Source organism: Passer montanus, unplaced genomic scaffold (assembly GCF_014805655.1).
Source record: "Passer montanus isolate IOZ18808 unplaced genomic scaffold, ASM1480565v1 scaffold78, whole genome shotgun sequence".
In the NCBI taxonomy this organism is placed as follows: domain Eukaryota; kingdom Metazoa; phylum Chordata; class Aves; order Passeriformes; family Passeridae; genus Passer; species Passer montanus.
In genome coordinates this window covers 82,201-97,828 of record NW_024373034.1, presented here as the reverse complement: position 1 = coordinate 97,828, position 15,628 = coordinate 82,201, and the positions used below count along the sequence as shown (strand labels likewise).

General features: G+C 51.3%; 1 protein-coding gene across 3 annotated transcripts in view; it reads right to left on the bottom strand.

Annotated features, from left to right (window-relative positions):
- Positions 1–2,297: 2,297 nt before the first annotated feature.
- Positions 2,298–15,628, bottom strand: part of PTP4A3 (protein tyrosine phosphatase 4A3) — a 40,278-nt gene continuing 26,947 nt past the window's right edge. For all 3 annotated transcript variants that reach the window (XM_039731489.1, XM_039731490.1, XM_039731491.1), the window contains 5 exons: positions 10,601–11,424; positions 9,215–9,307; positions 5,891–6,021; positions 5,480–5,554; positions 2,298–5,057 (listed from right to left, as the gene is read on the bottom strand). In XM_039731489.1, the coding sequence (XP_039587423.1) occupies positions 4,940–5,057; positions 5,480–5,554; positions 5,891–6,021; positions 9,215–9,307; positions 10,601–10,705 (522 nt within the window). In that variant the 5' untranslated portion in view covers positions 10,706–11,424 and the 3' untranslated portion in view covers positions 2,298–4,939. The remainder of the gene's footprint in view (positions 5,058–5,479; positions 5,555–5,890; positions 6,022–9,214; positions 9,308–10,600; positions 11,425–15,628) is intronic.

Sequence of the window (15,628 nt, the reverse complement as noted above, 5' to 3'; positions counted from 1 at the left end):
GCAGGGAAACTTTCCCCTAGATCAGGCTGTTCCAAGCCCCATCCAAGCTGGCCTTGAACACTTCCAGGGATGGGGCAGCCACAGCTTCCCTGGGCAACCTGTGCCAGGGCCTCACCATCCTCACAGGCAAGAATTTCTTCTGTGTACCTAATCTAAACCCACCCTCTTCAGTTTGAAGCCATTCTCTGTTGTCCTGTCATCCCAAGCCCTTGCAAATTCTCCCTCCAGTTCTCTTGTAGCTCTGGAAGGTGTTCTAAGGCCTTCCTGAAGCTCTCTCTTCTCCAGCCGGAACGAACTCCCCCATCCACTTCCACCCTTGGCCAGAGTTCAGCTCTGCCTTTGCCTCCCACATCCTGATAATTCCCATTAGCAGCACCAGGCACACAGGGATGTACAAAACAGTGAACGCTTTTTATTTCGCTGCTGGAGTGCAACCACTGTAATTTCATAAAACTCAAAAAAACAACAAAAAAAAGTGATTACCGAAGGCATACATTTTTTTTTTCCTTTTTACACAAGACATTAAGTAAACAGACATGTTTCTTTTTAAAAAGGTTATAAAGTGTCAAGATCCTATACCTCATCTGCATATTCAAAGTGATGCCATCTGATACAAAAAGCATTGGGTACAATAATTTAGCTATGGCTCAGACCAAAAAAAAAAAAAACAAACCAAAAAAACCCAAAAAACAAAACAAAACCAAAAAAAAAAAAACCCAACAAAAAAAAGTCATCTGGGCTTAATCTACACACTACTATGGTTGCCCAGGGGGTTAAAAAGGAAAATATGCAGCTCTTTGTTGCACAGAAAGGAACAGCAGGGAAGTGGAGAGTTCATTGGGAGATCATAGTCTGAAGGGAAGCAGCGGAACGCCCCCTCCCCGGGAATGTCTGCAAGAGCCCGGCCCAGGAGTCCCCCTCTGTGCCAAGAAACCAGCCACATTTGTCTCCCACCAGACAGAATCCCATCCAAACCCACCCGCCAAGCTGCACCTACCCCGCGTGCTGGCAGCAAATAAGATACAAGACCTTGGAAACTGCATGGAAGTCACGAATCTCCCTGTGTGCTTTCCCACTGGGACTAATAAAAACCAAACAAACCCAAGGAAAAAAATAAAAAAGGAAACGACTCGTTCTATTGTGGGTAGAGCCAGACTCTGCTTTCTCGGGAAATCTGTTCCACATAAACCTCTGAAGCTCCCAGCCCAAGCACCACAGCGTCAGCCTTACTGCAAGACTTGTAATATGAATTTACAAATGCAGTCTTTACGTGTGTGTCACCAGAACTTTCTGAAATTAAGAGCTGGACATTTGTGATGGCCACATTTCCTGCCTTCCCACCATCCCACCCCCTCCACGTGCTCCATCTGACTGGAAAACAAACAGCAGAAGGGATATTTGAGGGCATATGTGTGTTGTGTGTCCCTGGTGAGAGGACACAGCTACAAGTTGCCGCTCAGATTTATTCCCTCACACGAGGCTCAGACATCACTGACTCCTGGGTAAAGGCTCTTGGTTTGATGGTTGGGGCACCTCTGCTTTGCCATCCCTTGGGTCTCCTAAGTTCTCGCACCAGTTTGGAGCCTTGTCCCTGCAAATTGTGGTGGCTTTCCATGGAGGGTGAGGGGGTGGGTAGGGGCGAGAAATTATTAAAACCCAGTTTGAGCCTTTGCTTCTGGAGAAAAGGGCAGGATGAGGTGGCTGGTTTGTAGCCAAAGCCATGGGGTGTCTGTTCCCTGTGACATCTGCCAGGACTCGACGGAAACAACAGGAGCAGCGGCACCATTGGCAAATACATCAGATTTTTAAGGGTCTCCTTTCAGCATCTTGGCTTTTGAGGTGAAATGAGGATTAGTGTACAAGGAGAGAACCCAAGACCAGCCCAAACCATGAGCCATTGGCTGCTCAGGCCTTGCTCTGGTGTTGTCTACTGGGTTTCAACCTTCCCCCTTGCCTAACTGTCAAGACTTTTGAGCTATTTGAGATTTCTAACCCAAATCCCCCTCGGAAGACCCCTCAATTTCCCCAGTCTGTTGCTTCTGTAACCTTCTCTAGGATGAAACATCAAGGAGCTGGTACCTCAGAGAAAGGAATCCAAGTCGATATTAAAAAAATCCCAAATATTTGGCAGTCCAACCCAGAGACACTGCTGAATTTAGCCCTTCATGCAAAACAGCAGCTCCTGGGCTGCCAAGGTATCCTTTCCATGGAAGCAGCACATTTTAGGGTCAAGGGGGAGACATCCATGGAAAAAAAAAAAGGAAAAATATCTAGGACAATTAAATCAGCATGATTTGGTTTTTTTTTTTTTTCAGTAACTCATAAACTGAGGAAGATCAAGATGCCACTCTGCCAGCCAGATGCCCTCAGGATTTGGCCACATGGCCAGATCAAGGACTGCTTTTATACCAGGAGCTCCCTAATTTTAAGGTGATTGGGTTGATGCTACATAAAGCAAAGCCTGTCCCCCTCATGTTTCCCCAGGCCAGCCCCCCAAGCTGAGGTCCAAGTGAAGTCTTGCTCAAGAGTGGCCAAAGGAGGCTGAATTCAAATTCCTCTGTCCCCAGCCTGAGTCCAGCTCAAAGGCATCGTGGCTGAATCCCAGGACCTCTTGGCCTGGGCAACGTTCCAGGTGATGCTGCCATGAGCATGGGTGAGGAAAACTCATCCTGGCAGGACAGAAACGTCTCCAGGCCCATAAAGCAACAGTTCCCACAAGGAAGGGCATGGGACTGGGAGGTTTCCTGGCTAGCAGGGACTGGGGCTGTCACCACCACAATGCCAAGCCATCTCCTATGTCCCTGGGGAAGAAGCAGCACCTATTTTAGCAGCAGGAGGACAGACCCAAGCAAGAAGGGGATGGTGACCCACCCAGCAGGGTGCTCTAATACAGGGTCAGGCTTTTTTATCAGTCCAATCCACACTATTCCAAATCAACACAGACAGACCCTTTGACCATTGCTGCCTTCTCCACGAGTCATGGGAACCAACAGCCTGGGATAGAGCAGGAGAAACTCAAAGGATTGAGGGCTGTCCCACAATGTTGGACAGGCCCAAAGTGTGTGGTATGACAACTCCAGGGCCACATGTGGAGGGTCCCCACCTCACTCAGCACCACAGCTTATCCCACAGGATGGCCTTCCCTACCCTGCAGTGGGGTTGGCCCCTATCAGGACAGGTGAAGCAGTGCTGGAAACAGCTCCAAACACCTCTGCTGCTCACCCATGTGGTGGTACAAAGCAGGCCCCAGCCTTCTGCAGGAACTGAAGGTGTCTAAGCAGCCTTCCTCAGCACCTGTCCCAAGAGATGAATGCCCTGAAGCAAATGTCTCTGGACAGCAATGTTTTGGAAGGCACACAACCCTCTGGAGAGACCCAGCTCAGGGTCAAGAGGACACTGAGGGCATCTCAAGGTGCTCAGCCCAAAACCCCAAGAGGTGGATGATCAGCCCTCCTTGTCCCAACAAGTGTGATCCTCTGCAGCTGAGGTGTGAGTAGCAGTGAGCCAAAGGAGCCCTGGAGCATCCCCTGGGCCACATGTATATTCTGGTGATAGTGGATGGCAGCCAGCTGTGACACAGTGCTGGGGATCAGTCTGGGGGACCATGGGTCACCTCCTGGGCTCTACTGGGCAGTGACAAGAGAAAGAAAGGCCAGAGGATGTGCGGAAGACAAACAGGGTATTTTTTTAAAGTTTTTTTTTCCTTTAATTAGCAAATTTCTTGTTATCCTCATTAAAAGAAAAAAATCACCCCCATACCCCCTACGTGGCCACTGCTCCAGCTGTTGCAAGCGTTCAAAGGCAGAAAGTTGAGAGATGTTTAATGTCCCAGCTCAGGGGCAGCTCTGAGCCCAGCCCACCTGGGTGTGTGCTGGGGGTGCCAGGCGCCTTGGTACAGACATGGAAAAGGCAGGTGCAAAATCAGGTGATGTGCTCTTGCCAGGAACACCCAAAATCCCCTAGGAGAGCTGCAGCCCAGCCCCTTGGCCAGCAAATGCAGTGGAGGACATGGATGTGCCTTGAGAGGCACACTGTGTCCCCAGGGCACTGCAGCCAGAATTAGGGTTTGTGCCACAGCTCAGGGGTGGGGACAGGACCGCAGAGAACCCACCACCCTGGGCACTGAATTTGGAAGCTATAAATAAGAGCACCCCACACTTTGGGGGACCCAGTGCTGATCCAGCACCCCAGCAAAGCTGAGTGCCTCAAAGCCCTGCTGTGGTCCCCGAGGCTCTCAACAGCTCTGCCTTCACTGGAGCTGGAACTCCATCTGCAGCATCCTGGCTGGCACTGAGGCAACGGGGAGGTGGTGAGCTGACAGAGGGGCCAGGAGAAAGGGAATAGTGCTGGGGGTCTTAGCTCAGCCCCTCCTCTGGTCACAAGGTCACTGAGCTTAGAGCCCCTGTCACCTCTTCCTGCTATCACCACCGTCCCCCCCGAGGCCACTGTGCCATCCCCACCTCCATCCCTGCTGCTGCAGCCCTTAATTTATGGGGAAGAGGTGGGGAAAGGTTTTTCCGGGGGTGCTCTGGCACTTCTGCACCCCATCCCTTCTCAGCTGGCAGAGCCCTGCCTGCATCACCCCAAACCAAGCACCCTTTGCCCACCCCTCTCAGTGCAATGGGAGGGGAAAGGGGGAGGGAGGATGGTGATGAAGAATGGTCACACAAGCTGATTGCCTGCTAACACCAAGAGTCTCAGGGCAGTGCTGCCTTCCCTCCTTGGGGCTGCAGCTGGAGAGAGCAGCCTTTTCTGGGGATCCAGCAAGATGAGTGTGCTGTGAGTGCTGGAACACACTGGAGATGCTCCACGTCCCCAGCCCAGCCCTGGCAGAGGGGCAGCACATGGGGAGTGCAGGGCTGGGCCAGGAGGTGAGGGGGTGGGATGTGTGCGAGTGCCTGGGGGTCTGTGCACGGATTTTGGCAAGAGGTCATTGAGGTTACATGATGCAGCATTTGTTCTTGTGGTTATGAGGGTCCTTAAATCGGAGTCTCTGCTTTGGTCGGTATTTTTCCAAGTAGGTCAGCTGCTTGCTGTTGATGGCTCCTCTGCGCTTCCTGCGGGGACAGAGAAATGCCAGAACAGTCAGAGGTGTGGCATGAGATCCTCCCCACCCCAAACCACTCTTGTTGGGGGGCTGAGCCCCTCTGCCTGGAGCAGGAAGGCATTTTGGAGGCTGAAGCCAGGTGCACCCTCCAGGGAATAGAGACAGGCACTGACCCCAGCAGCTTTCCTTGCTGCTCATGCACCCTTTGACTCCCAGGACACGGAGGGCTGGGGAGGAAACATGTGGGGCAGAGGTGGGGTGACTGCCAAAAGCCCCTCAGGGATGCTCCATGCCAATGCCTTGTTTTCCCACTCCCAAAGAGAAAAGAAACCCCAGTGTCACCAAAACAACCAAACCCTGGGACGTGCCAGATGTCTCCATTCCCTAAGGGAGGGACTTTCTGCCCTAACACCACAACACTGCTCCACTTACTGTCGGATGAACTGGATGGCATCTTCATACTTCATCCCACTCTCGATCAAGGCCAGCGCGACAAGGACGGGAGCGCTGAAAGGCAGAAGCAGTGGCTGTCACTCCCCAGTCACACAGCCCAGAGGCTGATATCCACCATTTAAAGTTCAAGGAGAAGCTCAGGTAGCAGATCTCCCCCATCAACACCTACTCTCCCACTAAAGTTTCACAAAACCCTGCTCAAAGAGGGACTGGGAAAAGCAAGGAGGAGTATCGGCATGGTTGTCCCTCTTCTGCCTTCGTGGGGAGGTGGCAGCTGGGACAAAACCCTGCTTAGAGTGGGGCTGGGGAAGGGAAAGAGGAGAGCTGGCATGGTTTTCCCTCTCCTGCATTCATGAGGGGTGGCAGCTGAGGTGCTGGGCTCGGACTCACCGCCCCAGGCCGGCCACGCAGTGCACGGCCACGCAGCAACCGGGGTCCTCACAGAACTTGGTCTTCAGCAAGTTGAGCCAATCTTCCACAATCTTGCTGGGAGGAGGTGCTCCATCATCAAATGGCCAATCCTGCAAGGTTGGGAAGAGAGAAATGCTGTCAAGTGTCTGGGGAAAACCTTTCAGGGGTAGTTTTTCACTCCGGGTGATGGTGTTTGGGGCCTCAGCTGCAGGGAGGTAGAAGAGTGCCAGATCTGGGCTCACAGCATAGCTCTGTGGGGATACAGGTGGTTTTGTGGCATCATGTGGCAAACAGGAATTCCCTGGCTGCTTTGGCTCAGGGTTGAAGACATACAAATCTAGGTCTGGAGTCCTTCTACCTCCTATGCACACGTTCAGCCTACAGGAGCACCTGTAGGATCTGCAACATGGTCCCCATGACCTCCTGCTTCTGCAGACCAGGATGGCCACCCCATGCTGCATCCCCATCCAGATGACCTCACTGAGCCTGGGGTGATGCAGTTCCCATCCTCCCCCCTGCCAGCTCCTAATTCCAGCACTTGGGAGCACACTGTAGGGGATTTGAGCAAAGGTGGCTTGAAGATGGTTGAAATCTCAGAGGTTGATGCGGTGCTGAAATTCAGCTTCCTGCAACACATGGAGGGAAGACCAAAAGAATGGTCTGGGGATCCACTAACACAGCCCTAGAGAGAGTCCAAGGGAGTGAGATCACTCCAAATGGGGCCATTTAAATACCACCCTTCAGGAAAGGCTATTAAGGGACAAAGAAAAACATCCCATCTTCTGAGCTTCATCCTCAAGTTGCAGGGGTTCAAAATTGGAGCATGGTGAGGAAGTTGGTGAAATGGATTCTGCGTTTGATACCCCTCAGCCCTGGGCTCAGTTATGAGGGGTAAGTGTCCCAAAATGGGGATTTCTTTCCCAAAACAGATTTGACAAGAAGGGCAGCATCACTTGGAGAGGATGTGGCTTAGTGAACCATGAAGGGTGGGGGGCACTGGGCCCTAATCCTAGATTTTGAGAAGTGAGTCACTAAGCTGCTGTGCTGGAGTCACCCTTGGTGTGAGATGGCAAAATAAGCTGCTTCACTTCAGTGTTTGAACAGGTGGTGTGATTTCTGTAGCGATTTGATAGCAAAGGAGCACACTGGGCTTCAGGGTATTTGTAGTGTTTGAGCCAGACTCCCTGGCTGGCCTGTGCCTGTCCTGCAAGGCCATCTCCTCCTGCAAGGCCATATCCTTCCTACAGCCATGAGTGCAGGTCAGGGGCTCACACCAGGGATGACGCAGCACCCTACAGAATCATCCCATGATGGAATGGCTTGGGATGGAAGGCACCTTCAAATATCATCTAGTCCAACCCTCTGCCACGGCAGGGACACCTTCCATTATCCCAGGTTGCTGTAACCTGGCCATGAACACTTCCAGAGATAGGGCAGCCTCAGTTTCTCTGGGCAACCTGTGCCAGTGTCTCACCACTCTCATGATAAAAAACTTTTTTCCTTATGTCTCATCCAAATCTGCCCTCTGTCATTTTAAAGACATTCCCCCTTGGTCTATCACTACATGCCTGTGTAAACAGTCCAGCTCTCCTGCAGCCCCTTTAGGGACTGGAAGGGGCTTTAAGGTCTCCCCAGAGCCTTCACTTCTCCATATATAGACCTAGATATGGTCTATATATAGAAGCATAGAATTGTTTAGGTTGGAAAAGCCCTCCAAGATCGTCAAGTCCACCTGTTAACCCAGCACTGACAAGGCCACCACTAAACCATGTCTCCAAGTGCCACATCCACAGCTCTTTTAAACCCCTCCAGGGATGGTGACTCTACCACTTTCCTGGGCAAGCTGCTTCAATGCTTGACAACTCTTTCAGGGAATAAATTTTTCCTAATATCCAATCTAAATCTCCGCTAGAGCAACTGAAGGTCATTCCCTCCTGTCCTGTTGCTTGTTACCTGTGAGAAGAGACCAACCCCCACCTGGCTACAACCTCCTTTCAGAGAGTTGTAGAGAGGAAAAGATCTTCCCCAAGCCTTCTTTTCTCAAGGCTAAACACCCTCAGCTGCTCCTCATCAGACTTGTGCACCAAGATATATTTATATGCCAGATATATCTATGAGGATACAGATAAAAATATACCAAACTGTGTATATCAAATAAAAATATATACCATGATATCTCAAAAATATATAGAGAGATTTGATACAATTATAGAGATATTTCTGTATCTGCAGAGATACATCTAGCTATAAAAACCAGGTTATAGATATCTCTTGATTTACCTTATATAGTTTCTGTATGGTTATAGAAATGTTGATATAGAAGCTATTTAGTTTCTATACAGTATCTTGCATAGTTTCTCTAACTCTCTATATAAAACATATCCTAGATATGTATCTCTCCACATAAGAGAGATATAAGAGATGTAGAGGTATGTATATCCTAGATATAGAAACTCAGACTGGAGGCTCCAGTTAGAAATGGGGTAAAATGCAGAATTTGGTGTGTAATTGAGCAGATATGATCTCAAACATACAAATTCTATATATGCAGGATACAGTGATCTTTCCAAGATATATCCACTACAGACACAGATTGCATCTATATCTAGAGACATCTGTATCTAGAGAGCCACAGGATTATCCACCCATATCCCTGAGGATCTAAGATAGAGCCTCCTCTCTCTCTAGGATATACAATATACAGACAGAGCTATATAAAGAGGTCCTACACACAGAGGACCACCCCAGGAGACACAAGGCATTTCCAAACCCTTCCCTAAATAACGAGCAGAGCCTCACTTCCCAGCTGGAGCTGAACTCCCTGGCAGGGCTATCATGCCTGACATCATCTCCAATTACCTATCAGCCAAGATACAGCCCAGGCAGCTGCATGCTCTGCCTTTCCCAGCTTGCTGCCTGCTCCCTTTCATCCCCCTCAGCTGCACCAGCCAGCTGCTGGAACAGCAAAAAACCCTCACACCACCCCCCAGGATAAGATAACGCCGGGGGTAATGGGAACCACGCGCATCTTCCCCGTGGGATCAGGCGCTCTCATCCCTGGATGCTTCAGAGCAACAGGCAGGGAAGGCAGCTGCCGACTCAGCCGGGTGAGTCACAGTTTCGGCTGCGTGGGCAGCACGTCTCTTTTTAAAGCACCAGCCTCAGCTCAGCTCAGCTGGGCTTCCAGCTCTGCTCCTGCCTCAGGGTGATGCTGTGCTGGGCTGTTTAACAGCCCCAAGGGATGAGATTTTTAAGGGTGGTGTTGGGGCAGCACCCCCGGTGCCCATCCTGCTGCCCACCTACCATGACAGTGATGCCGTCCTTCTCCAGGGGGGTCTTGTCATAGGTCACTTCACACACTCGCACGACCGTGGTGGCACCGTACTTCTTCAGGTCCTGGGGAGGGAAGGAGAAGGAGGGGTCTGAACAGATCCTGCCAGATGCACCCCAGTTAACCTTGACACATCCAAGCCCTGCTATGACCATGTGGAGCAGTATGGACCCTTCAACAGTGCTGTGCCCCTTCTCTGAACCCTTGACCTATGATCCATCCAGCCTGGCAGGCACAAGGAAACATGAAATCCCAGGGCACCAAAGCCACGTGGCCTTGTAGGATTTTTAACCAGCATCTTCATGACTCCTCAGAGTCACGAGTACCAATGGGGCCATTTATTTTTAAGCCCTGACAGCCTCATCAGCAGGGATTTTATACCTCAGGCAAAGAAACAACCCTGACATGGGTGCCAGTCCTCTGAAGGAGAAATTGTTTGTGCCTGCTGAGGTCACACTCCTGATGCAGAAATGCATGGAGGCAGCTGTGGGGGAGTCGTAGCATGCCCTAGCAGCCGAGCTCAGCATCTCACAGATGGCTCAGGGGCTCCTTCTCCACCTCGCTGCCGTATCCCATCATCACTCCAACACGCTGCAGGCTCAGGCGTGGGACTTGGGATGCTTCCAGCATGGCTCACTGCCCGGCGCGAGGATTGCCCCCGGATTACGTGCCCGGTGCGCCGGCCTCGCCGGGAACCATGAGATCATCCCCAATGATCCACCTCCTTTGTTCCCCATGTGCGCTCACCAGACCGTGGTGAGCCCCACATGCTCAGCAGCCCGGCCAAAAGTCTAAGAGACCAGAGGAAAGGGGAATTTTTCTCCCTTTCCATTGGTGTGGTCCCCATTGCCCTCTGCAGCGAGCATGGGGTGGCTGTCCCCATATCACAGCCACCTGCCTGTCACCCTGAGGCAGTGGCACTCACACAGCTGCTACCAGTGCTGCCTCTTCAACACCAAGCTCTCCAGCACTACTCAACACACTCTAGGAGCTGGAAATACGCTGGGATATTTGGGATCAAACGCCATTATTAAGGTGCTGGGACAGAAAGAGAAGGTTTTGTGCACCCCCGTGTATTGCTCCAAAACTCTGTGACATGATGTGCTACTGGATCTGGCAGGGGATGCAACAGGAATGAGGAAACTCTGCTCCATCTCTACTGTGCCCAAACATCACACTTGGGGTCCTGAAAAACATCCCATCCCAAAAACCTGGCAATGATGGGACCCACTGCCCCAGGATGCCACCAGGGGCTGTGCTACCAAAGGGGATGTGCTGCCCTCTCATCAACATCAGCTTTTAGCCCCCAAAAAATGCAACTGGACTTTGGTCCCTATCTTCCAAACTCTCCTCCTTACCTCCAAAAAGGTGTTGAGCGTGGCATTGGTGGGATTGTGGGTGATGAGGAACCTCATGTTTTTGTAGCAGACCTCCACGGGTGCAGGGCGGTTCATCCGGGCCATGGTGGGGACAGTGGGAAGGTGAGGTGGTGCTGACAGTGGCAGGGTTAAAAACCCAAGAAAAGAGTGGTGTGGAGGGGCAAAAAAAAAAACAAAAACAAAAACAAAAACCCAACAACCCCTCTACGCTTCAAAAATAAAAATAAAACAGGACTGAAAACTCAATATACAGACGTTGTGCAAATAATCCCAACTCCTGGGAGCGCACCGGCTTCCTTGACACACCACAAGCCTCCCAGGGGGAAAAAAAAAAAGCCAGATGGGGGAAAAAAAATAATATTAATGAAATAATAATAATAATAATAATAATTAAAAAAAAAATCCCTTTGCTGTAGTGTTGGCGTCCTCTGCGTGTGTGCGACGACGAGCGGCCGCTGCCTCCGGTGCCGCGCGCTCCCGGGCGCTCTAGAAAGGCCTCTGCATATGGGGGGTGGTGGTGGCGGGAGGGTGGCCCCCGTCACGTTACCCCATCGGGGTATGTGGAGTACTTGGGGGCGGCACGGGGGGCCGGGAGCCTACGGGGCGGCGTCGGCGGCGTCCGGCAGCGGTGCCTCGCTGGGGCGATCCATGCACGGGAGCCTTGAATGGTTGGGTCGGAGGGTCGGGGTGCTGGGCAGGACGAGGAGAGGCGGCCGGGGGCTGCTTCACAGGCCGGGCTGCCGGGGGCTGCGGGGCTCACAGCTGCTCCTCAGCACCTCCATAAATCCCAGCGCAGAGCGAGGCTGCAGGGGAGAGGAAGGGAAACGCGGTGGTGAGAGTGTCCTCCTCCCCAAGGAAGCCCCTGAAGGCACCATCACTTTCTACATCCCCTGTGAGCATCCCATTCACATCTTAACACAAATTAGAAAGTGAGGTGGTATTTAAAGCTAAAGCTGAAATATCATCTAGAATAGCACTGGAAAGGCAGAGGGGATAAATCACATTTCACCTGCAGAACGGAAAGCACATGGCAGGGAAGGCCTTGCTCCCATATACCACCCAACACCTGCACCTGCTGGTGGATTTAAGCACCCAATTCACTCCAGCTGACCCCCTTGACACCCATCCAGACTCCCCAGACCTCACCTTTGTGTCCCCAAAAAGCACGTTGAATTCCTCCACCCCAAATGCACGCTGTGCCCAAAACCAGCTGCCGCTGCCGCTAATCGGCCACATGCTCCTGGCGCTGGGCTCATGTCCACTAAATGCACCTCTAATGCTCTTAGGAGAATTAAGCCGCCTGCAAATGAGCTATCTTGGGGAGGGGGGGCTGAGGAGGGGGTTGCGTGTGTGTGGTTTTGCCAGGGTTAGTGATGGATGTGTCTCCCTGCCTGCTCATCCACATTCCCACGCTGCCAGCACATCGCTCCCAGTAACGGAGCCTGGCTCCTCCACCCGTGGCATCTTTGCTTTCAAGGATGGCAGTGGGAAGAATTAAGAAAGAAAATCAACTCCCACTGTGGAAATACCCAAATCCATGAGATGATGGGCCCAGCAGGGAGGCAAGGGCTCTGCCAGCCCCACTCAGAGCCGAGGGAAACCCAGCCAGAGCCTCCCCAGATTGTTCCCCACTGGACTCTTGTTTTGAAGTTGGTCCTTCCCCCAGGTCAGAGGCTGCTTAGTGCCGGGTGGCCAGAGCCTCAAAATAGACCATAAGCACATAAGTAACCCGAGCCAGGCCAGCAGGCACCCCCTTGGCTCTCCTCACAGCAGCCAGAAACTTTTTCCTCTGGATTGTTTCACCCTTATGCAATGACACAAGGTGGGAGAAGGGAGATAAGCTGAGCAGCTCATAACTGCACCTGGGTGCTGACAATGGGTTTGTCCAGGCCTGAGCATCATTTTCAACATGTTTAACACCTCCTGCTTCTCCAGTGGTAACCAGGGATAAAAAAGTTAAATAGCAACAGGAAAAAAGCCAGGTAAGGTATCAGGGGAAGCAGAGCTGTTCCACTGAGTGTGCCCAGTTTGGCTGTTAAAATCACGAACTCTTCCCAACAACCATCTTCCATCACACCTGACTAATTTTTTTTGCCCATAAAGAAGGGGATAATGCTATTCCAGAGTCCTGCAAGGATGTTCTGCAAAGTTCAAACCCTGCCTGGGCTGCACGGGATGAGTGGGACATTCAGGGGGGATGACTTTCCAGTCCCCATTGAGAAATCAGATTTTAGCAGCTGATGGAGGCTGGGAGCTTGGCTGAGGCATGGCAGTGAGGTGGGAGCTGCATCTCCACAGCGTTTTAGGTGTGATTCAGAGCAGCTCAGCCCACAGATGATGCTGATCCTCCCCACCTGGACCACAGCAGCTGGAATTTTTGCTCAAAGCTTGCAATAATCCTGCAAGATGGGCCGGGAAACCTGCTTCCCCCACAGTGTTCACCGTGCTTTTTCAGTGATGATCCCATCTATCACTTTGTTTGTGAGGTCTGCTTCTTCCCAGGATGATCTCACCATGGCTGGGTAAGAACCAATTTGTTATTTCTGGAGGGTAATTCTGGGCTGGTTTTGGCTGTGTGGCTCCTACATGTCCAGCTGCCAATCTGCTGGCCAGCACAACCATGAAAAGGGATGGGAGGTGGGAGACATGGGCAGCCACAGTTGCCTGTTCAAAGGGAAGAGCTGATGCAAAGCAGGAATTGCCCCAAACCATCAGCTTGAAAGCCCAGTTTCTCTGAAACAAAGGACTTGAGGACATTTTGCTTTTACTTTTCATGCCTTTGCTCTTCAGGCTTCCAGTGTGTTTAATGCCATCTGTCCTAATGATTTGATCTGATCCTGATGATCGATCTGATTTGATGCACCAGCACCAGAGGTGCACAGGGGAAAGCATCAAAAAATGACTTTTCTCCCTTCAGACAACCTCATATCTCGTTTTAACCGGCTGCCAGGGACATCAATACGAACTGTGCCCATGTTTACCCATGTCCTGGATTAAATCCCACCTGCTGAGCAGCCCTGTGGGGCTGGGAGCTGCTGCCAGCACCAATGCCAGCGCTGCCCCTTGTCATCATCCAACACACAGTTCATGCTCCATCGGTGCTCTGGATCCTGGACAATTTTTTATTGGCTTGGGCGTGCTCGCTGCCAGTAACGGAGGCTCAGTGGGAACCGCCTGCCTACGAGAACAGCGAGTGCTCCTTTCCCACAAGGTCTCCTCTCCAGTGGAAGCGTTTCAAGTATTTTGGCAATCACACATCCCAGTAATTCAGTCCCGAAGCCCATAAATCCCTAATGGGTATTCAATCACAAATCATCCCCGGCGTTTCAGGCTACGATGCTGATCTCCATATTAAGCGTGGCAGGACAATGTGGAAAAGGGAATTTTAGCTAATATTAATAACCTGCCAAGTGGAATATAAATCCTTCTCATTTGAGCGCTCCGGGGGATCTAGAGGAAGCATGTGAGGACACAGTGAACAAGCCCTGGATGAGGATGCTCAGCAATGCAGTGCTGGCCTGTCAGACTCAAACCCATCTTGGGGAACCTCAATGAAAGGAGGTTGTAGCCAGGTGGGGGTTGGTCTCTTCTTCCACATAACAAAGGACAGAACAAGATGAAACAGCCTCAAGTCGTGCCAGGGGAGGTTTAGATTGGGTATAAGGAAAAATTTCTTCAGTAGAAGGGTGCTCAGACATTGGAGCAGGCTGCCCAGGGAAGTGGGGGCATCAGTATCCCTGGAAGTGTTCAAGAGGCATGGATGTGGCACATGGTTTAGTGGTGGACCTGGCAGTGTTAACAACTGATCTCAGAGATCTTTGCCAACTTTAATGATTATATGATTTTCTTTTCACCATGACTGTGGAAATTTCTGCTTCTTACACAGGAATTTTGCAGCTAAGAGCCCACTGAGGATCCAGTATGAACACACACCAGTGTGGCAAGAGAGCAATGAAGATTGCTGTTCTTGGGATGGGGATCACTGAGCCATCATCTCCTTGTCTTATACCCCCACAGCTGAGGGGATCACAGGGGTCTCCGAAATATTCCTTTGAAGTGTGGCAAGGCCATTACAAACATCTTAGCCTCATCCCAGATGTCCAGGGACTGAGCCTGCAACAGAGGAATGAGGCTGATCTTCCTCATGGCAATCAAGGCCATTACAAACATCTCAGCCTCATCCTAGATGTCCAGGGACTGAGCCTGCAACAGAGGAATCAAGTTCCTCATGGCAACTTGATGGACAACAAAGGTCAGATCTTTTTCACCCAGTGACTGGAAGAGCTTGGTTAGAGAGGCAAGCAGCTGCCTGACCTGATGGCTGTGCTGCTGGTACCCGGCTAGCGGGACACAGATGGTGGAGTCAGGTTTTCCTAAACACAGCACATCCCCAAGAGAAGGAAAAGGAAGCTTTGCAGAGCCAAAGCGTCGCTCCACACGAGTTTCAGCAGCGGGACTCGGAACAAAGGCTCTTACTCACCCAAACAATGTGTATCTCACTCGTATATAAATATAGAGATCTCAGAGTGAGCACATCTCCTGTTCAAAGTTCACCTTCAGAGAAATCCAACAAAACACCCAGCTGTGTCACACTTTCTCGACCTCTCTCCTGCTTTCAGCTCATGTAGCAAGACACCGACCAGCCCTTTCCCCTTAAGGCTGGTGAAGTCCTGCTCTGCACCACAACACTGCTGCTCCCAACAAGCACTTCCATCACCCTGAGAACTGAATCCAAGCTTCTGGGTATTTTCAGTTATCACCATGCAGAAGTTTCATCCATTGCCACTGACATGAGTGACTATGGAATCCAAGTTTCTGAGTTTTTTCAGTTATCACCATGCAGAAGTTTCTGCACACATCCATTGCCACTGACACGAGTGACCATGGGGAGCAGGTCTGTGAGGCTCAGCTGCACATGTAAGATCTGTACCAGCAGTACCACCACTGTCACCACTGCCACCAGCATGACCAGCACCACCAGCATCACCACTGCCACCACCATCACCG